The 22,195-nt window shown below is 39.3% G+C and overlaps 1 protein-coding gene across 15 annotated transcripts in view; it reads right to left on the reverse strand.

The window, feature by feature from the left end:
- The window catches only part of esrrga (estrogen-related receptor gamma a), a 128,852-nt gene that overhangs the window by 21,106 nt on the left and 85,551 nt on the right, over positions 1 to 22,195 (reverse strand). For 6 of the 15 annotated variants that reach the window (XM_078944071.1, XM_078944072.1, XM_078944073.1 and 3 more), the window contains 3 exons: positions 18,995 to 19,123; positions 8,815 to 8,925; positions 6,558 to 6,740 (listed from right to left, as the gene is read on the reverse strand). In XM_078944071.1, coding sequence (XP_078800197.1) covers positions 6,558 to 6,740; positions 8,815 to 8,925; positions 18,995 to 19,123 — 423 coding nt within the window. The remainder of the gene's footprint in view (positions 1 to 6,557; positions 6,741 to 8,814; positions 8,926 to 18,994; positions 19,124 to 22,195) is intronic. The other 9 variants (XM_078944075.1, XM_078944076.1, XM_011491053.4 and 6 more) reach the window with 3 other exon arrangements.

Below are 22,195 nucleotides of genomic sequence, written 5' to 3' on the forward strand. Positions count from 1 at the left end.
GCATCCTGCTGATATATGATGAGTTGCATCATGTATATTCACATTTGTAATAATAATTTATAATAATTTTACTAAGAATTTTGATAAAAAAGAAAAATTGGGAAGAAAAAAATAGAGAAAAAGTTTCCCCATCTCCCTCCTCTAATATTGTTGCAACACTTCTACCTCCCCCAGGCTTAATCCAATAATGAAAAACCAACTTAATCCAAATATTAAGCTCAGATATCAAATATTCTTTTTCTAATTTGATTTAATCAATATTTGTTTTGGTTTGCAAACAGGGATGTGTTTGTTTGTGTGAGCTTCAAGAGGGAATTGTGGTGTTGGTGCAGTGGAAAATAAGATATCTGTTTTGCATTAATGTGGACAATGAAACAGACAAACACGCTAGCACATGGGCAAACACACACAAGGCTCTGGCTTCTAAATGTATTATCTACTTTAGGAATGAGCTGAAATGGAAATCAAACACGGCAAAGGGAGCTGAGAAAAGATCAACAGAGACCACAGACACAGGCTTGGAATTTCTCTCTTGTGAGATAAAACGTATTGAAAAGGCATAATTTACAATAAAATGAGCAAGAGCCATTAACAAAATCTGATTTCTGATCCTAAATCCAAGCCTAACCTAACAAAGTCATTCCTAATTGGCTGTTATCACAAAAAGAAATGGCAATGATTACATCATTGGAAAAACAGAGCAAATTGTTTTGTTTAGATTATTTCCCCTCAAACAAAGAATTTTGACTTTATTATTTTTTTGCTGAACACATTTTTACTTTACATGTGTGGACTTAAGTAGTGTTAACTACACCAGTGTTTGCCACCAGTGCACACATCTACGTATGTGCTTATGCTTGGAAATAGTCATGTGAATGCACTCGTTTGCTGTCTTTTGTTTATATTTTAAGGAAGCACTCAGCATGCTGTGGCTGTCGAGGTGAACTTGCCTTGTCGACAGAATGAGAGCAAATTTCCCTGAGTGTGTGTGTGTGTGTATGTGTCTGTGCTTTCATGACCATGGAAAACCTTTGAGAGGAAGACCCATTAAAAGAGGAAAATAGTTACAATGATGAAACCGGAGAGATGGAGGAAATTAGGACATCGGGCCAAAATGAAATTGTTATTTAAGATTTTCTTTTTATTGATGTCACAATTTTAACAACATAGAGGGAACATCAGGAGTATTGTGTGCCTGTGTTGGGGTCGATGGGGGCAGAGAGCGGGAAGAAGACCTGAATTTACCCAAAAAGCTCTTTGCTGATTGATGACATCACCAGACTTAATCAGGAACCCTGTTTAGTGATATCATCACCAGTGGAGGCTTTTACATGCTGGCCTCACTGCACACACACAACAAAACACACAATGCCGTTCTGCACCAACCAGAGCTCATTGTGAAGTGTTATAATGTGTGTCAGTGTTAATTTAGAGGGCTGCACTTTCAAAGTCAAGTATGTGTGTGTGTGTGTGTGTGTGTGTGGATGTGTAGTTGCGTGTATGGACATTACCCTTGGCTGCTGAGACTCAACATTTGATTTGCTAAAAGGAGCAGGACACTTCTATTAATCAATATTTGCTGACTACTGTGTGCCTTTCTGGCTGATTGACTGACTGTGTAGTTACTTGACTTACTGGCTGGCTAACTAACAGCCCTACAGCCAGTGGGAATGGCTAACTGTGTGACTGCTTGACTAAATCTCTAACCGAAAACCATTTATAACATGTCCAAAAGGAAAAGAACGCTGCAGATCGACAGCTGAGAGCCGAGTCAGGAAGCACTTTTCTTCCTAGAGACCTCATTGTGTGACACGTCATCGGGTCAGTGTTGGATTTAATTTTGGATTTCATAGATGAGGAATTAAAAATCCAGTTCTAAAAGTCTAAATTTGAACAATAACTTGATAAAACTGATGCTTGTGTCTGCAAAGATGCACAGAGGACTGCAGAAAAAGAAAAAAAGATGCCCTACCAGGAGCATGAGAAAAGGGGAGCGTGGGAGGGGACAAGGGTTGAGAGATGAGGTTGACTTGACAATGAAGAGGTTAAAGATACCATGGAGAGAGAGAAGGTGGTAGGTCAAATGAAAAACAGAAACTGAGGAGCCTATATAGACTTTCAGTCAAAATAATCTTGGGTTAAACACTCTTTGGGGCCATTCAGATTAAAAATGGGTGACAAATCTTTTTTCTAAACCTTTTAATAAACCATTGAATACTTTTTTGCTTTTATGCAATATTTTATAATTGGCCTGTTAAGAGCTGAAAACGCCAAAATTGTAAAAGCCAGTCACACATAAATTACATCTGTGATTGTAAAAAATAAATAATCCAAAGCGATATAAATTTTTAGAAGGATGAACCCAATGCGACAAGAAAGACTAGAACAAGTATCGGTGCAAAAACAGCAAAATGACTTGGTCCTTAAAAAGCTACATAGATAACAGGATAAGGGGGAAAAAAAGCTTATTTTTTCTCTTGAGTTCCACCATTTAGTAGTTTTATTTCCTGTAAAACACAGATTATGAAAGTTCCAGTTTAAGGAACTTTAAAAACCAAGTCAGGTTTGATTTACATCAACACGCTGGATCTCTAGTCCTTGTTCTGTTTATAGTCGGATTTGTCATAACGACACTTCATCAGAAAAGTAGAAAAAACATTTTTTTTTCAACATTGATAAAAAATCAGTGACCTACGTAAGTAGTCTGAAAGTGCGCCTTATGATTATCCAGAGTGCCCTATGGAAGGATTGAATATGGTAGTGTTTACTGATTTCCAAGCCATTTTATGAGATACATGGTGCTCTTTCAAATGTTTGGTTAGGTGTTTTCATGAATATGCTAACGCAGCTAACAAGGTGTCAAACGTTTCTTTTTTACGTGTTATCAACATCGTTGGGATTAAGGGTATTCACAGTAACGTTTGTTTTAGCGGTATTTGTCTGTTGCAAATACATTTGGGAGTTACAGGTATTGTGAAGAACGTGGCTATGGTGTAGCGTGTTACAAACAAGTTTTACTTTACTGTGAACACAGTTAATAAAGTCTGATTGACTGACTCTTATGTCTGACTCTTTTGTTTCGCTTAATGCCCCTGATAGTTCAGTGCGCCTTATAATCCGGTGTGCACTACAGTGCAGTAAATACAGTACTTGGACATTTTCACTCTAAAGCAGCATTTTTTGATCAACCTGAGTTTTGAATTGAAATGAATGATTTTGACCTAATCATATGCCCAAAAAGACCTAACAAGTTGTAAAGTTCAAGTACGCCAGAGTGTGCAAAACATGAAGCACGCTACATGCTTCTCTCACCTGACATCCCCTCACCACCATTCACAGTCTTTGTCCCATATCTCCACGGAGCGATTAAACGAATGGACTGACGACGACACCCCTTCACCCCCATCCCCCCCTTTTACAGCTCAATCATGCTGCGTTACGGCGGACACATAGACTGTCTATCTAGAGTGTCAAAACTGAAAGGCAAAGGGGGGCAGTGAAGGGGAGGCGGGATGGGACAGAGGAAGCAAAAAGGAGATAGGGAAGCATGTGAATAGTGAAGGGGGAGGGTGTCGGTGTTGGGGTTGGCCTAAGAGAAATCTTTATTTCGAATAGGAAAGAAAATAATAGGAAGGAGAAGAAGAAAAAAAGGACAAGAAAGAAAAGCCCTAATGGCAAGGGCTGAGGTTCTGTTAAAATATGAAAATAGACAGTGTTATAGGTTCTGGCTCTCACTTGATTCAGTCATTTATTCGTTCCCTGCTCTTTCGTCAAGTCAAGTGTTCGCCCGTCTGTCTTTCCCTTTTGTGTCCCCAAGTCCAGATAAGAGCTGCTAGTATGACTGCCCAGTAGTCATTTAGTTATTATGGCAGGAGAGAGAAAGAGGAGGAATAGAGAAAGAAAAGAGAGGATGAAAGGACTAATTCTTCTGACAGATAAATGGTTCCTTTTTGAATGGCCTTTCTTTTTTTAATTCACTCTCTCGTTCTCCTCTGTTCAAATATTTGCTGTTCTACTCCTCTGCTTCTCACCTGACTGCTCTTCTTTCCACATACACTTCATGATGACATGCAGCCTAATATGCATCTGGAGTTGTCACTATGAGAGCTATTAAAATGAGATCTTCTCTTCACTATTCCATGTTATTGGGCTCTAAGGCCTTTTCATGCCCTATGAATAATAACTTTTGACGACATAAGCCCGGTTTCCAGAGTGTGACGGCTTACAGTTCATATATGAAACAATTGAGCATTTGCAAGGATTTCTCCCACAACTGGATCCAATTTTTTTTAAAGATGAATCTATGTTTGCTTACAATTTATTGACACCCGTGTGCATGTGTGAAGTACTAGCTTGTGTTGTAGGATAACGCGATCCATGCATTTCTCGAAACCTCATTTTCCTCTCTTAATGACGTATCAGATCTTTGCCTAAGGCCAGATCAGTATGGAGATGCATACGTCTTGGAGTAAAAGAGCCTGTCACAGAGATAAATATGTGTGTGCGTGTCGTCAAAAATCTCTTTAGTTGGGTGACTGTGTGTGGAGCATGACTAGTGGCACGCACACAGACACACAGACGTACCCAGCCTTGTAATCCAGGGGCCTGTCTCGCAGGCAGCCTCTCTAACACTGAGTGATGTTTAAATTAGTTTACAATTTAGGGTTCTCGCTATACGCAGACGGCTCTTAACTCAGTGTGTGTATGCAATGTGTTTCGTGTGTGTGTGTTTGTGCGTGTGAAAGCGTAACAAATTGTTGCCACTACGGCAGACATCTAATGACTTCAAATTAGCTGCCTGGTGCTCGCCTTGACACGTTGTTACCACTGTTAGCAGCCTTTGTATCGCAGAAGTGTGTGTGTGTGTGTGCGTGCAGCACTGTGCAGCCATATCATGAAACATAAATTGGCTTCACCTCCCCTTTCTGCCTCTGTCTTTTTTCCTTTTTTTCATTTTTGTCTTTGAGTCGCTCCATCAATTTGATTAAAAAAATTACTGTACCATGGCAAGCAGAGGCTTGTGCGCGCGTGTGCACTCAATGGACATGTTTCATGTGCACACGCACAAGATGGCTTCAAACAGGTTAACAGGTCTATCTTCTTCTGGTTAAGGTGTGTATGTGTGTCTGTGTGCGTCAGAAGCTGATAAAAAAATGTTGAAGAGGCATATTTCTGACTGACACTCCTTTCCACTGTGAGCGAACAGTACATCACCTGTGAGGACGTGCATTTGTCTGTGCGTGTGGTGTAAGCATCAGGTCACTGTTCACTGCTATAAACAGTGAAGATTTCATAAGGTGTCCACATCGCGCACGCACACACACAAACACACACTTGCACTTGGAAGATGAAGAGTTCTATCTTTTCCTCTCAGCAGTGGATTGCCTTCCTCGCTCATCTAATCACGCCATCTTCTCTCCTCTTCCAAGCAATTGTTGCACTTTGCTCTTGTTAAAGCAAAAGCTGCACAGAGAACGCATACCTGCACACACACCTGAACACACAACTGCAAACACACCATACCCAGTAGATAACCTGGTAAACGTTGTTCCAGCCACTTCTAAAAAGCAAAAAAAATAAAAAATAAAGGAAAAAAAATAGCAGGGCAGATTTCAAACAAGTGAATTGAATGTATGACATGCAGGTAAGGTGGTGTAACTGAATCCCTTTAGATTGTGTTGGTAAAAAAACAAACCACAGATATTTTCGGAGAGGAGGGAAAAGGCAAAGAACAGAGGGAACAATAGATAAATGGTACAGGGGCTGTGTGGAGTTTGTTTTAATGAAGAAATCAGGATTTGATCAGATCACTGTTTGTATGACAGAATCAATGCTCCTCCAAGCTGCTGTTTTACCTCAAACACTTATAGCATCTATGATTACTCTGCTTAGGTTTTTTGCTAAAGTAACTTTACTTGTTCATCTACTTTTTTAAGCATTGTTTTAGTTTATTCAGGGTCATTGTGGGTTCGTTGAGGTCTATTATTAATTGACAGGAGGGATACAACCTTGGTTTTGGCTTTAATATAATTTTGTCATGTGAAAGACTATGAAACTCATTTTGTCAACTGTTTGCAAGTTTCCACTCCAAAAGCAAAACCAGATGACAGCTTTTAGTTATTTTCCTCCTTTTGTTTTTAAATTTCCTTTTTTATCTTTGTCAATTTTGGCATTAATACCTGATTTGGCATTCTGTCCAGGTGCTTTTTTAAATATATAAATAAATACGAAAACATTTATAACAATCCCATTTTTGGGTTTTGCCATTGTGCTAATCTCATGTGATCTTTTACATCCAGTTTAGTTCAGAATTACAGGGGAAATGGGGTTATTTAAGAGGATTAGATTTAGTTCTTCCCTTCACTGTGGAGAGAAACTGAGCTGCACAGATGTGAAAGAGTGTAAAATGTATCTATGACCCCATTGGTCTGTCACCCACCCTTTGAAGTTGATAATAAAAAGCAGCAACTTAATTTGGTTCATTCTGTAATTTTTCTAAATAAAAGCAATGTTTTCAACTTCAAGGAAAGTGGCAGAGTTGTTTTCATATCTCCTACCTGGGATGTGCTTGGCCCACCCGATGTTGACCACCAGCTCTCTGTCCGCCAGGTCACACAGCGTAGTCAGGGCCTTGATGTCGCTGTCTGGTACTGTTGGGTCAGGCATGGCATAAATCTTCTCTGGCTCAGCCACCAGCAGGTGAGAGACAATTTTGTTATCTGCAAGGCAGCCAAAGGCAACTGACATGAACACCAGACAAGGAGAAAGACAAGAGACAGAGAGATGGTGAATACGTTGCCTGTTTGAGCTACAAGCTGCACCACAAGTCTGGTGTTAACCTGTGAGTGGTCATAAACAAAACTTTGTTACACACACATTTAATGTTAGTTCTCACAGTCAAGAAACAGCACACCAAGAACAAGAAACTAGAAAAGTGTGAGAATACTGAGGAAGTATTGTTCAAGCACACATTAAACTAAGAAAGAACGATTTTTCTCCATCTTTCTTCAAAGGGTTGATTGAAGAACCTTTAAACCCACATTTAAAATTCGCACCAACATTTATTGCTGAAAGTATTTGTTTTCTCAGTGCCTGAAGATGTTAAAACGCTTCGTACAGAAGAGGACGATATGACTGAAAGCTAAACAGCTCAGCTGTTAGTGGTGACATGTGGTGATGAGACCTCTATGGCCCATTAGCAACAGACTGATATCCTGCTTCCAAATTAATCCAAAGACTAATCAAGCATGGGAATGGTTGACGGAGGATAGAAGAGCAAGAGATGAGTAAAGGGCTAAAAAGAAAGAGGGGGAGAGATTAGCCTTGAAAAAAAAATGGAAGAAGACAGACAGGTAGAAATACAGCCATGAGCAGATTGCAAAAGACAGACAGGATGAGTCCAAAGAGCGACAGCCAGATAGAGATAAACAGCAAGAGAGAGTGAAAGAGTTGTGAGGATGAGTTCTGTATTGATCTAACACTGTCCACCACCCCCCACTTCTCTTACATCCACAAGGCTGTGTGGTATACAAATGTTCGTATGTATCCACACACACAGTTCGTTCAGCTCCAGGGTCATTTCAGCCCCATGAATCCAAGTCACACTGCAGTATCTGTGGGTAAATCTTATTTAATGTTTCCCTAATTAGAATCAATGGAAGCCCATTTCCAAACCCTGGGCTATTGTTCTGTTCGCACACAATCAATGTGGATGCTGAGGCTGGGGATTGGGCTCTGTGAGGGTGTCTGAGGGATGCAGAGGAACAGGAAAAGGTTGTGTGTATTGACTGTGTGACAAGAAAATAAGTTCACATGTGTTTATAGTTTTTTATAGTTTTTCGTTGTTGTTTCTTTGCAGACTTATTGTTAGTTATTAAAAAAAAGAAATACGGAAAATACTCACAGATCAAGTATTTAGATTTGTTGTACTTTCCTGAAACAGCAAAAACTTTGCACAGCTGGACAATCAAGTTGGGTAAATTGAAAATGATGAAGAAAATTGATCTACAGTGGAATTATTCAGTGAACAATGGTATAAGTGCAAATATTGCCCACACATTCACATTATCCCATAATTTTTAATGATTAGTAGTCGCAGTAAGCTGTTGTGTACCCATTCATGGCTTTGGCCTAAAGCAGAATATGTTCCAGCTTTAAGCAAAATGGGCTTTGGGGACCAGGCTGTTAAACGCTGCTCAATCTTCAGTGCATGTGTGCGTATGTGTTTCGTGTGCGAGCAGACGGTTAGCTAGAGAGCTAACCCTAGTTTGATGTGGTTGCCAGATTGGATTTAATCCGGATTAGGGTTGTGGCTGGTCTGCCTCTCTCCTCTCTCAGTTTGAGAAATGTCCTCGTTTAGGTTTTATTCTACACCCGTTTCTCTGTCATTTGCACATGGTCTCTTCCTCGTTAATTTTTCAATCACTAGACCCATGGCCACAGTTTTATTATTTAGAAAAGACGAAAAAAAAAACAAAATAATGAATCCAGGCAGAGCTAAATGAAAGCCTTTATGGGGAAATATTAAACACATAAAATGTTATGATTCCAAACTGGTAGCAGCAGAAACAAGGAAATAAACATAGTCCCAACAGATGGCCTTCCCAGTAACATGTCTATTTATGTGTGGCTGAGTCTGTGTGTCGGTTAAAATCCTTTTAGTGACCAACTGTCTCCAGTTGGATGGAAACTGATGCTTGTCTGGTAGTGTTAGTGTATGATCTGGGATACAATACTGGATGAGTTTGCACATCAGTCTGTGATCTATATGAGCCTATGAGCCTATGGGTGTGGTGTGTGCGTGTGTGTTCTTACATGGCTTCTTGGGAGGTAAAGCCAGCTGTGGGTTCAGGTAGGGGCTGTTGTCAGCATCTATCCGGCGTTTATATTTTTGTCTTCCACCTCGAACCCTGTCCAGCCGAACTCCTGTAAGAAATCATAGAGGGATGACGTATGAATGGAAAGACAAGTCAGCAAGCATGTTTCAAAAACTTCAGTCTTGGACTTGTTCAGAAACCAAAAAAAAAACCCCATAAAACAAGAAAACTGACCTGAAAGAACAGATCAGATGAGAAAAGTATGAATTCAACAAAAGGAAATAAAGCAGTGTTTTTTTGTTATTGACTTACTTTTATGTTAGATTCATGGTTCCTAAACTCAATCAGCTCCATTGTTTTGCAAAAGCTCTTGCAACAGCTGAGTAAGAAGACTATAACTTTGTCTCTCAGGCTTACGCTTATGCCGTCTCTTGCCCAATCTCCCCCTCTGCCTCATTAATTAATTGACATAAAGGAGTGGTAATTGAATTAGGCCAATCTCTCTAGGGATTGGATGTTACCGTGGTTACCACTTAAAGGTGGATAAGAAAGACAAAGGTGTCATGCACCTTGGATGAGGAGAAGAGAAGAGTGGAGGAGATAGGAGAGGAAAGAAAATGAGAGCATGGCTCCGGGGTACTCAAATGATTCAAACTGCTCTTCGTTCTTTTAGTATACACACCAGTGGTAGGTAGAAAGAAAAGTTTGAGAGCAAAAGGCTGAAACTGATCCTGGGGTTGGAAAAGTGACACTCAGGATGTGGCTTTCAAAATGCAGTGGCGGAGCTACAGAGTAGCATGGGGGGCAGCTGCCACCCCAGCACCCCCCTCCCCCCTACACACAGACACACACTTGACACCCCAATTTTTGAGTCAACACTGAAAAAGACCCCTTTATGCTGACAGAGGCCTTCTCACCTCAAAATGATTTAGCTCAAATGCACACAACATACCATCTGTATTCCTCCACTCCCGGTCAATTGACTTTCAATATATATCTAAGAACCTTTTTCAAACATTAGTTTCTTCTAGGAAAGACCAGAAGCGGCGCACCATCCAGTTCTTGTTTGCAATGTCCATGCTCACTATTTTTTTTCAAACAGCAAAAATCACGTCACCAAATTCACAAAGTGAAAATCTAAGGCTATGTCCGAATTCCTTCACTTCTCACTACATAGTGCACTATATAGTGCGTTCGCCATTTTGTAGTGCTGTCCGAATCTACAATTCCAAAATCGAGTGCCCTAGAAATTTCCCAGAAGTCTCTGCAAAAAACCTTTCCACAAATGCATGATTCTATATCCCAATGTTTTTACTGAGATGGGGGTAAAGCAGAGTGCATGTGAAGCACCGTTTTCTTTTTACACTTACACATGGAGGACATTAAAAAGGAAAAAAAAAAACAATGAAATCAACTGACAGCTTGGCTCTTTCAGGGATTTAAAGCTTTAGAATAATATATTTTACTCAAAAGGCTGAAAAATACTATAAATTTGATTAAAAGTAAAAGTCGGCATTCATTTTGTGATTTAGTTTTGCACATTCATATGATTGTTGGTGACTCGTAAATTTTACAATATATCATAATGTCACATAAATATATGATTGGCTATTTTCCCCGCTACATTTTTTTTACTGAAATTTCAGAAACTATAAATTTCTATGGTGTCCTAAACTTAGCGCTGCGCATGTTTGGGAGAGCAAGGAAGAGTTAGTGAACAGAAGGACTGACAGTCTAGATACAGGAGGGGGGCCAGTGTCAACAAACGGTCAAAAGACTCTTAACACTGGGAGGTACAAAGCACACACACATTTCAAATGCATTATCACTCACACACAATCATACAATCCATGTGAACTATTTGGAGTAATCAAGTTACTCTGTCATTTAAGTACGAGCTTTGAAAAGCAGTTAATTAGTTAAACGTTCAAGGGAAAAGAAGACTGGACAAGAACAGAAACTATGAAGCAAAGTTTTAAAAAAAGCAAAAAAACAAGAGAAAAAATTGAATACAGGGAGTTAAAAAGTGTCGTATTTCTCTGGGCTCTTCTCCTACAGCAGTTGACACTGTAGCCTGCTACTAAACTAAGAAGGCAGCATGTTATCAAAACAGAAGACAACAGTGACCTTAATGCTACTTAAGGGAGCAGTTTCACTCAAGCAGCACAGGTGTTGGTTACTGGTGCTGCTTGCCAATAATTTCCTTTTGTCCTTAGAATGAGTTTTAGGCTTACCTAGTTCACCTTATTTTGCTGTTTTTATTAGATACAAATATTTGGTTTAGTGCTTCTATTTATTTGCAAAGATTTTTGTGATTTTCTATACAACTAAAAATTTGTTTTAATTTTTATTAAATATATAAGACATCACCTTTTATTACTAAACATCTGCAGAAAATAGAAACATCCTCTCGAAATATGTTATGTGTCAATATATGTTTTTCAATATAGTTACAAAAGCACAGCCCAACAAAAAACTAAACAAATGCTCAACCCCTCATTTTCTGTTCAATTTAAGCCATTTCTCTGTCCTATTAAACTTGCAGACTTAAAGTTATTTCCTCTCTTTATCATATACCTAAAAGAGTCTGTGATATGCTGAGCTCACTTCATAAAGAGCCCTCTCTAACTACCTCATCTATTTTCCACCAAATTAACTTTCTCTCAGCACTGATTAATGATCAAATCTAAATGAATCAAATTAAAATTTGAAAATTATATTTCTAAACCCCACAAAAAAGAGACAGGGGGAAGCTAGTGCGCAAGTAAAAGTGTGCTACCGCCTCCTAACAAATGAGCCTTCAAGTCATAAAGAATGGGCAGGGATGTGAGGGGGGAGGAGGTGGTAGTGGTGGAGGGGTTATATAGAAAAAGAAAGGTGAGGAAAAACAAGAGGGAGAGGAAGACTGAAGTAAATGTGATGATCAGAAAAATACAGACCACAGAATTCTGGGTGTTCGCCTGAACAAAAAGAGGAGATGCTGAGGAGAATCTAAGCTTTGCCTTTAACAGCATCATTAATAATGCACTTTGTTAGCGTTGGACTTCTTTTGTCGATTGTCCTACGCTGTTTTCTGTATGAACACGCACGCACACACATCTGTGACAGTGATAAAGGTGAATCATTTGTGTCATGGGAATATTGCTGTCTGTCAATAGTGCGATCTGCACTGATCACATCAGGATGGATTTTTTTTTGCTCTGCGCTGTGTAACTCCGTGCCACCATGTGTGTGTGTGTTCTTGAATAGTTGAAGGATTGCTAGTGCAATACCTTTGACACCTGAGTGGGCATGCAAGAGGGAGGGAAGGGGGAAGACCGAAGAGGTTGGAAGGAAAAACACAACACAGATTGATTTCAGATAATCAATGAAATGATAAGAGAATGAGTAAATGAAGAATGGTGAGGTTTGTGGGAAAAGGGACTGAGAAAGGCAGAGTTCAGATATGATAAATTTGAAGATTACAGAAAAAGAATAGATGACAAAACGCATAAAATTGAAGGATTTATTATAAGACCCATCAATTATCTGACAAAAAAAGTTATGAGGTTTTTGTTAGGTTTTCTTGTTTTAACCAAATCTCACCTTAGACACAGTTTCTATCAAATAATATGTATTTTTTTCAGTTAAACTGCTTTGTTGATGTAACAACATTAAAGCATTTCCCATGTGGGCATATGAAAGGATGGGTTTCTGCATTGGGTGCGACAACAGACCTATTTAAATCCAAAGCGTGTGTCTGTGAGGGATGCTTGTGTTACTCATCTTTTGAGGTCTTCAGTTTGTTGACACATTAACACTGGACTGCAAAAACAGGCCCCAGAGAAAATTCAAAAATCAAAAGATTTACAATTTTTTGAAAATTTACCAATGGGGTAGGAAAAAAAACTTCCTAAGAATTCTTATTGTATGAAAAAAATCTACAGATACATTTTCTTAAAGATTACATTGCAATTGAAAAGCATTCATGATAAGATTTTTGTTCTTGCAAGACAGAAAATAAGCCTTTTTTTTAAACAAGTTTTTTTCCTCTCCAAAGATTTAGTTTTTGCAGTGTGTAGATTGCTTCCCCCCTTTAGTTTCCAACGCTAAACCAAAAGCAAGTCCCACAAATATGTAAGTGTTAAGAATTGATAGATTTCAAAAGGTTTAGAGTCACATTAAAGCCAGCATTATCAATGTGCTTTCCATATGCAGTTATGAAAACCAGAAATACCAAAGCACAAGAGGAGGAAAAGAAGACAGCAAAAGAAAGGTAAGGAACAGGTTTTTAGGGTGACAGTGTGAGCATGTCATGCAGCGATGTTTGCTTAGACCAGAACAGATCTGTACAGGACCGCCTGAGGCATCGAGCAGGTGGCTGTCTCTGCTGACTACATTTGTGACTGTGATTGAAACTGAGCGAAGTCCCTGAAAAAGTACAGCCTTTCTTGTTTTTTTTACATGGAGAGCAAACATGGTGCTCTCCATCTTGATCTCATGATGGATCCTTTAATCCGGCCATTGAACAGTACGATAATATAAAAATATATTCTTTTATCTTGAATTCCTTACGCGTTTCTGATCTCTTGGTAAGTTGTAGAAATTGTTGTCAGAAAGATCTACAAAACAAAAGTAAAATGCAATTTGCACATTCATTTATTTGGTCCAGTGAATCTTCAAATAAAATGGATGGACTTTATGTTATCTTCTTAAGCTTTTCTCTTTTATTTTAAAGTTAGTGATGAAGGTGATGGGAGTTATTTTAGCTGTGATTTTTGCTACCTGTGCACATCAATGTTTGTTTGGAGGCTACAGTTTTCACACACCTTTTCCTTTGTTTTTTGATTACAAGCTGTGTCGAGTGGTTTACCTCAGTATGCCACTTCAACAGTATGCTAAGCAAAAAAGCAATGAAGCTTAAAAAGTATATATACATTGTTTAAAAACCATCATAAGAATCCATCATAAGAATCCTAGTATCTGAGGGAAAAGTGTTCATGTTTGTAAAATTGCCCCCATCGGATATGCTCCTCTGGGTAAAAGAAATAGGGATGACTCCTGCATGGAGTATGGTGGCTCTGAAGAACTGCAATGTGTGGAATGTAAAAATGTAGAAAGAAAAAAATATTGCTATGACTACATAAGCAGCAGCAGGTGGAGTAGCCGGTTGAGCCAAAATCAGTAGTGGCCATGCTGCCTCTGATGATAGGACTCCTGCTGCTGAACCTGCTATCATGTTTGCAGCCAAATGTTAAAACTGCTGCCCAGCCCACAACTACTTATGAATTCCCATAACTCACAGGCACTGATTCAGATTTGGGGAATAATATTTTTAAATAGGACAAGGGATTCCGATGTCTCTCATTTTCTTCTTGAAAGCATAAGAAGAAGGTTTTTTAACAATAAAATTAGCTTTGACATGTTTTTTTTTACTTTTAAAATCCTAAAATCCTTTTTTTTTGTAACACAAACTAAGATAAGTAAAGGTATGATACCTGTTGTTTTTCAAATTTATATATGCATAAACCTCAATTTGCAGAATACAAAGTATTTTAAGAAACTTTAACGAATGTTCTGATAAGTTACAAAAGTTGAGATTTAGTTGATTTGTTTTATTTTTGTTAGAATCATTCCTTTATTTTGCTTACATGTAGCCCTAAACACAAAACTGAAAAAGAAGCTGTAAACAAAGAACTTTTTCCTGAGCTTCAACCTAGTTTGTCAACAGACTGACAGCGAAGAACCTTTCACAGTTCCAACAGTGAGAGACCCAGCTCAAACGGATGGATCCTGTGGGATACTTTATGTTATGAAGTAGTGAGACATTTCTGAATCCTGAGACCTTTTTAGTGTTAGCAATTTTAAATAAGTAAATTAAATAAATAACAACAAAAAAATGTTTTAGAGAACATACCATTTAGGTGAATCTCATATTACTCTATTTTCATCATCAACCCTTTCAAACAAGGTTCCAGTCAGATGATAGTCACATGGTCTGATGACAGACGCTATACGGCCAGATTTAGCCATTAGCCTCCCCTGGGGCAAACACTAGACACCACCAGTTGTCTGGTGCCCCCCCCCCCCCCTTTGTTTCCCATCTACTCTTGTGTCCTCCCCTTTTTTTCACACATTCGCTTTCCCTCACTTTTCTTTTATCAGTCTGTTGTCTCCCAAACAGCTTGTTCTTCTCCATAAAAGTGCTTTTATATTTTCTTTTGAATGACTGATTCATATTGTAAGAAGTGTGTCAGTTGTCTCAAACGCAGCCATTGGGACTGCTTGTGTGCAAACCGATGAGAGTGGATTGCTGCAGTCGAGATCGCTGAGCTATGTGGAGAGTTATGACACACACACAAAACATTAGCGGCGGCACTCACACAGACGTGGGCCTTCCACCCGATCTCACTCATTAGGTCTTGAAGGCCGTGGGGAGCGCGGCCAGAGCTGGCAAGAGGTGTTAATGTGTGTGTGCATACGTGCAAGTGAGGGGCATCAGGCCAAGGTTTATATTTGCAGTCTGAGGACCTGTCCCTGTAGATGCATACCATCTCTGTCCAGCTGGTCATTTACGACTTCACAGAGATGGAGGCTTTGGATTCAACACTGTGTCTGTTTATCCATGATTCATCAGATCTGCCGCCATCAAAGGCACTGCAGTATGGGAGGAAATCTGTCAGTTTGAGCATATGTATTATATATACGCTCGCTAAATACTGCTGGCTCCCTGAGTTGTTTGACTGCCAAAATTGTTCATGTTGAAATGTGTGATCTGTGTTTAGCTGTCTGTTCCTAGTAATTCTGCACATCACTGCTGACACTGAGTGTGTCCTGTCTGTCAGGCCTCTCTTTGTAAGGATGTTTAAAATAGTCACCTGCATTGCTGCTGCAGAGTTTAACGTCATTACAAATCTATCTACCTTTATCTCAAATTTGAGTTTTTTCAACGCAATTCTTTCTTTTGCTCCAAGGATTGTATCAGTTCCTTCCGATCTCCCCTCGGTCCGCTCTCAGCAGATTTAAATTCCACCCCTGTGACCTTCTGGTCTTCAGCTGACGCATCATTATGACCTCATTAAAAATGGACAGGCAGCCATTGCCAGAGGGGGATTCTCATAATATAATCAGGCCTTTTAATTGCCTTGCTCCAAAAATTAGCTGCTACATATTGGTGGGTGGGTGTTTCATGTTTTTGCCTTCTTTCACTTTATCCCCAGCTTGTTCATTTACTCCTCTCCTCCTCCTCACAGTAGAGGGTAAGAAAATCCAGTATCCCTCATGGACAGTGTGAGCACATTTACATGGTCAGGTGTGTGTTTAAAAGGAAGATGTAAAGAACAAGCTCCACTCTGAGTTGGTTTACTGACCCTGTGGTCTCTTGCACTCTGTTGTTCATCTCTCTCTTCCTCACAAACACTCACTTTTTGCTGCCTCACACACTTGCTCTTCATCTCACCCTCTCAGTCTCCCTGGGCGACAAAGCTAATTTGAGGCAGATCTTGCCCTAAGGGGTGAGCCACAGCATCCACACAAACACTCGTCCGTGTGCTCCACCCCACTCTACACTAACCACTTTATCTCCACCTTTCTCCCGTGAGTTACCTGCTGACAGCCAAAGTTAGCAATGACGCTAACTGATCCGGCCACTTAACATTATCATCTATGCAAATCTATGGCAACACCACTCATCCCTAAAACTGCATCATGAGATACTGACTGTGTTCCTTATGTTTAAGTTATCCTTAAACTCAAGTCTTCTTTAAGATAATTCCATTAAATTGTATTTTTAACTATTTAAGAAATATAAAGAGAAGTCAAATGAATCAGATTTTTTCAGTAAACTTTTTAACGACAAGTGTGTTACAAGACTAAACGACAGAGAACATATGAACAACGCATTTGCAGTGGAGGGCAAATGCTTTTAGAATCACTTATTACATACAGATTTCTTTTTATACGGAGAAACTTGAGAGGAAGAAAAATGTTTAAGTCATTTATGTAACGTATGGCAGCTGTTGATCATTTCCCCAAAGGTACAAAAAGGAAATAAAATAAGGAAAAAATAGGAAAACGGACGTATCAATTTTCTAAATGACCCTTATTCATATGTAGAGCGAGGCCCCTGTATTAAATTCACACCCGCACAACAAATGGGGTGGCTGTGGTCTGTCATGTTGATGTATAGATATGCAGCCCGATGTGTGAGTGTGGGCATGATGTGTGTGTGTGCAGATGTGGGAAGCAGAGGCAACAAAAGACAGCTATTTGTTTGCCAAGTCAGAACATGAGCACACAAACTCATGTAACTCAGTTCCATCTCCACACAAAAGAAATTTCTTTATTGTATATTTTGTTGTTGAATATTGTGTTTCTGATTGTTTGAAAAGATTTTCATGGTCATCCTAGTTCACAGCTTTTAATGTGGAATATGATGGCTAAAACTGCTTTACTGGCTATTTATACACGCTTCCTTTTAAATTTATTTGTGTAACTTTTTTCTAACTCTTCTGATCCTTCAGTTTAGCGTATTAAGGTCTTTAGTTGTGGTTACTCGCTGCTACATGTGTGTTTGTGATCACATACACATGACAAAACAGGAGAGAAGAGACGTGGTTTCTGTCTATGTCAGATCAGCTGGGAGCACAAATGCTACCGCAGCAGCTTGTTAGGATGTGTGTTGTTTCTGAGTGTGCGGAAAAGACAAGAGCTGGAGAAAGCTCGTGCTTTTCACAGTCAAGTCAAACTTGTGCTCAGTAAAAGCCACAAAAGTCTGATCCTAAACTAAAGTCTGTGTTTATTCTTTAGATTTCTAGATTACTTTAAAGCTCTGTTTTAACATTTAAAAACTTAAAAACAAAGACATCTTTTCATTCTTGATTTAGGTGTTTATGTCTGAGTTGACAGAAAGCAACAGGCATGCGCATTTCTTTTGGTTGAGAGGATGCAGAAAGCTGTGAATGACGAGGACAATGAATGAAAAGCAAGCATAAAAGGAGCATCACAAAGCCTATAATAACACTGAGTGGGAGAAACGCAGGGAGGGAAAGACAGGAATGGATGGAGGCAGGGTTGGCAGGCGTCGGCGCAGACACACTCCTTGACCACTGTAAGGAAAGGGGCGTAGGCCAGGTCTCCCATCAATTACAACCTTGACCCTCCTCTTCTCTCCTCTCACACACTTTCTGCTTCATTCACCCCCCCACCCCTCCCCTGCCTCTTATCCTCCCCTGGCCCCTCTCCTCTGCTCCTATAAATCAATCTCTTTTTCCCCCCCACTTCTTCCCTCCTTTCGCCAAGCCTGCTCCCACCTTCCCCCTCTAGTCTTGCTGCTACCAACCCTCCTCTTCATCCCTTGGCACTCCTTTACTTCCTTTCGTTGCTGGAAGTGCAGGAGGAGCAGAAAGGTCAGGCGGGAGGGACAAAGAAGTAAGAAGCAACGAGGGACTGTAAAATGAGAGTAAATTTATTCAAAGTGGTTGGAGGGAGAGCACAACTTCTTCTCATGTTAGAAACAGCTTTTGTTTACAGCTATGTGCCTGTTATTGCGCCTTCCTCTGATCTTTTTTTTATTCACATGCATTTAACTTATCTGTTTGGGGTAAAACATGATGATAACGAAAGTGTTGTTATATGAAGAAACTCCATTTTATATACATCCAGAGTATAAATGTGAACATGAGCAGGAATGTAACACATAGATGTGCCCAGTGGAGAAACTCTTACTTATTTCTTAAGTATGTTACATGTAGCCTTGTTTCACACACGTTTGTTGCAGTCAGCCCCTTTTAACACTGCAATAGCCCAAAATAAATCACATTGAAAAATGTTAGGTCAGTTTGTATGTTATAACACATTTACATGACCTCATCTTTTAATGTTTGCATTAAAGTAAGGACAAACTTTTAAAGAATTTCCTGTTATTAGGACATTTGGTCTTAATATCTGTTTTCCAAATTAGCAGGTTTGCACTTCAAATCAAGGGTGCTAACGTTCTGAGACTGGCAGTGGTGTATACTACAGAGAGTGCACCCTGAACCGCTATCATATCTCATATTTTGATTTACTTTAAAGAAAACCGTACTGCAAGAAAGCAGGACGAGAAGAACCTGGGCTTGTTTGCTGTCAGATTGGGTTTAAGCGCTAGCCTTTACAATGCTACATGTATCACAGTTATCAGAGAAATGTAAGGAAGAGACCTTTTCCCTTACCCTCCCTCAGCATGCCAACGGTCAGACACTTCATGAAGCGGCAAGCCTGGCATGACTTGCGTCTCCTCTTGGTTATCTCACACTCGTTGGTGGCTGGACAGCTGTACTCGATGTTGCCTGCAGTACATAGATATGCGGGAAGAAGCCAAAGACAGGTTTAACTTCCGATAAAGTCCTCAACAGACACAATACAAACACAGAGCATGGATTATTGGGAAAAATAAAAAGTTTGTTTTAATACTTATAATTGCTAGGTGTTTGTGTATTATTTTTTCTTTTAATATTAGCGTTTAAATCAAACCCTTTCACCATTTACTACAAAGACCCCTGCTTTCCCCCTCTTTTGCCCCTTGATGATAATTAGACATGGATATTTTGCACCCAACAGAAATACACTATTTTTTGCTTTTTTTTAGAACTAATTTTATATCGTGATATATTTTGATACCAATATAGTTTCTTATACCCATGCCAACCTGACAGCAGAGACCCAACAAGCCAATACATCTCCCAGTGAAACCGAGTAAACAGTGATTGCTATTGACTGCTGCTGTGGAGAGGATGTTTTCTCATTACTGGACTGATTAAAGAGCTAGTTAGCTTGGGAAAAAAGGCTAAATGCTCCAACACTTCTTAATGGGTAACAAGACACACATCAATTGCCCTTGTTGGTTAAAGTAAAGGCTAAACCTTCTAAATACTGCAGGAACAAAACATTCTAATGGATGCTACTAATGAGACTAGTTATCTCACAACTAGCCTTTACAAGCCGATGGTACAGGAGGAGTAGATTAATCCTGCAGATAGGAGAGGCACTTTCTTTAACACTCAGCCTAAATGTGCTAATGACAGAATTCACAAGGCTTAATGGGCAATCAGTAAAAAGCCGTGTTATTTAAAAGGAGCTAAAAAGCCCAATTTAAAGGCAGTGAAGAGCCACTGCGAGAGCTGGTGCTTCGAAGACTCTGCAGAAAAAGCATCTATGACCAGATTGATAAGCTGGTCTGTGAAACAGTAAAACATCAATTGTATTTGTTCATTGTATTAATATTGAAAATGTTGGCTAAATAGCAGTTAATGGTACTCTTAACTCAAGTGCAACTTGTGTGAATACCTTGTTGGGTTAATTTGAATTACGGCCTGCTGCACAGTGTTATATGCAGACAATCATCACTCTAAATGCTCAGAAACAGCACAAATACAAACGTATGGATAGAAAAGGAATCAAGAAGCCAAATCTTTAAATTGAAATTAATCCCTCCCTGTATCATATATTAATGTATGTTTGCCTGCTGCATTGCAGATAACCACTACTGTACAGACATCCTTTTTTTCTGCATTTTCTTTCATTTTTATCTTTTTTTATTGCACCATCATAGAAGAAGAAAAAGTTTTTTTTGTTTCACTGCCCTACACCTCTGTGCCATATTTTGGCCTCCTCCACTTTCCCCTTTATCCCTCCTTCTCAATAAGGGAGTGATGGATGCAAGTTGTCAGGTGTCGTTGGACTGACGCCACAGAAACAGCAGCTGCCAGACCCACTTCCTCCACTTTGTGACACACACACGCAAAAACACTCTAACACACACCTGCCTCTAATTCCTTTCTAGATTCATGTGCCCAGTCCACCTCTCCCACTTCAAGCTTCTTTTTTTTCCTCATTTCTTGTAGCAACTTATTGTTTATTTGGTCCCTTCTTCTCTCCTGCTCTAATATTCCCTTCCTCCCTGTCCAGCTGGAGGTGTTTTTTGGTGATTACCTGTGGTTTTATTGGCTAATGGGTTGAAACACACCAATATGTCTACTGCTGCCCATCTGAGGCTGGCTGGGCTTTCATGCCAAGATACACACACCAACACACAAAACAGAAACATTTGCTCAGACGTGCACACATTTTTACATTTGGATGAGACACACAAACACACACAAGATCAACTGTGTCTGTAGATGGGTTTTCAGCCAAAAATAATGCCACGATTCATTTGTTTCAGTAAATCCAAGAATGCTCCATCTGCATGTGAGCAGAAATTAACAGGAGCCTTTCAGGAAAATCCTTACCAAGAAATTCTTCAAAAAAAGAATGTGATAGCACTTTATGGAAAACTTAAATGTAATTAATCTGGAACAGCAATCTGAGGGAATATTTTAGACAAATGATTATTTTATTTTTTCAATTTTTGTTTAACCAGATTTCCCAAAAGTTTTTCTACCCATAAGAAAAACGTTGTTTTTCCTTTGGGTAGAGACATATACATATTTACACAGTCATAATAGTATATGGTAAAAAACAAAAACAGAAAATAAATACGATTAAATTTTTTTTAAATTTGGTTGTAGTCCACCAACTAGATACTATAAAGATGCATGCTTTATCTAAATTCAAAGTGGATTAAATTTCTATATGATCCCACTATCATTCTGTGATTGACCTGACATTTTATCACAATGTCCCTTGACAATCATCCAAGCTCTATCAAGGTCTTGACCTCTCCGGCTATGTATGAGAAGTAATATTTCAATAACTTGAGAATAGTAGATTAAAAAAACTCTATCTGAAAATTAAAGTTTGTCAGATCCCTACTTTATGCAGGATATGCTGTTGACAAAACTAATACAGTATTAACTCTTCAATGGTACTCTGACCGGAAGAGTGAAGGCCCTGACCCCACGGTGACAGGCCAAACGTGTACACAGAATTACAAGGTCACATATGTTAAGGTTGCACAGGACGTCATTGTGTGTGTTAGCATGTATTTCTGCCTTTATCTCAGTGTGTGGTCAAATCATTTCATTAGGATTGCACACTGCCCTGATCTCATCTCTCAACAAACAGAAGCAGGTCATCTGTAGGTACTGGTGACCATCTAGTGAATGTTAAGACTTCCTTCCCGCTTTTTTCCTTTCCGTCTCTGGAGCTTTACTGGGAAAGCTTCTTATCAGTGATAAAATAAACCCTGCTGAATGCATGGAGAAGCAGTAATGGCTGTCTGATTGGATGGCTGCTGGTGGCTTGGTTATTGCAGTGTCAGTGAGTGCTTAATAAAAGGTTCTGATTATAGCATAAGAAATTTTGAGGAAATCATAAAAAACACAAACAGAATTAAAGTTGAATCAAATGTGTTGTTGATACATTTTATAAGACTTTATACCCATATTAATGAAGTTTTTTCAAAAAAGAAGAATATTGTG

Source organism: Oryzias latipes, chromosome 3, assembly GCF_053564925.1.
Source record: "Oryzias latipes strain Hd-rR chromosome 3, Olatipes_Hd-rR_3.1".
Classification (NCBI taxonomy): Eukaryota; Metazoa; Chordata; class Actinopteri; order Beloniformes; family Adrianichthyidae; genus Oryzias; species Oryzias latipes.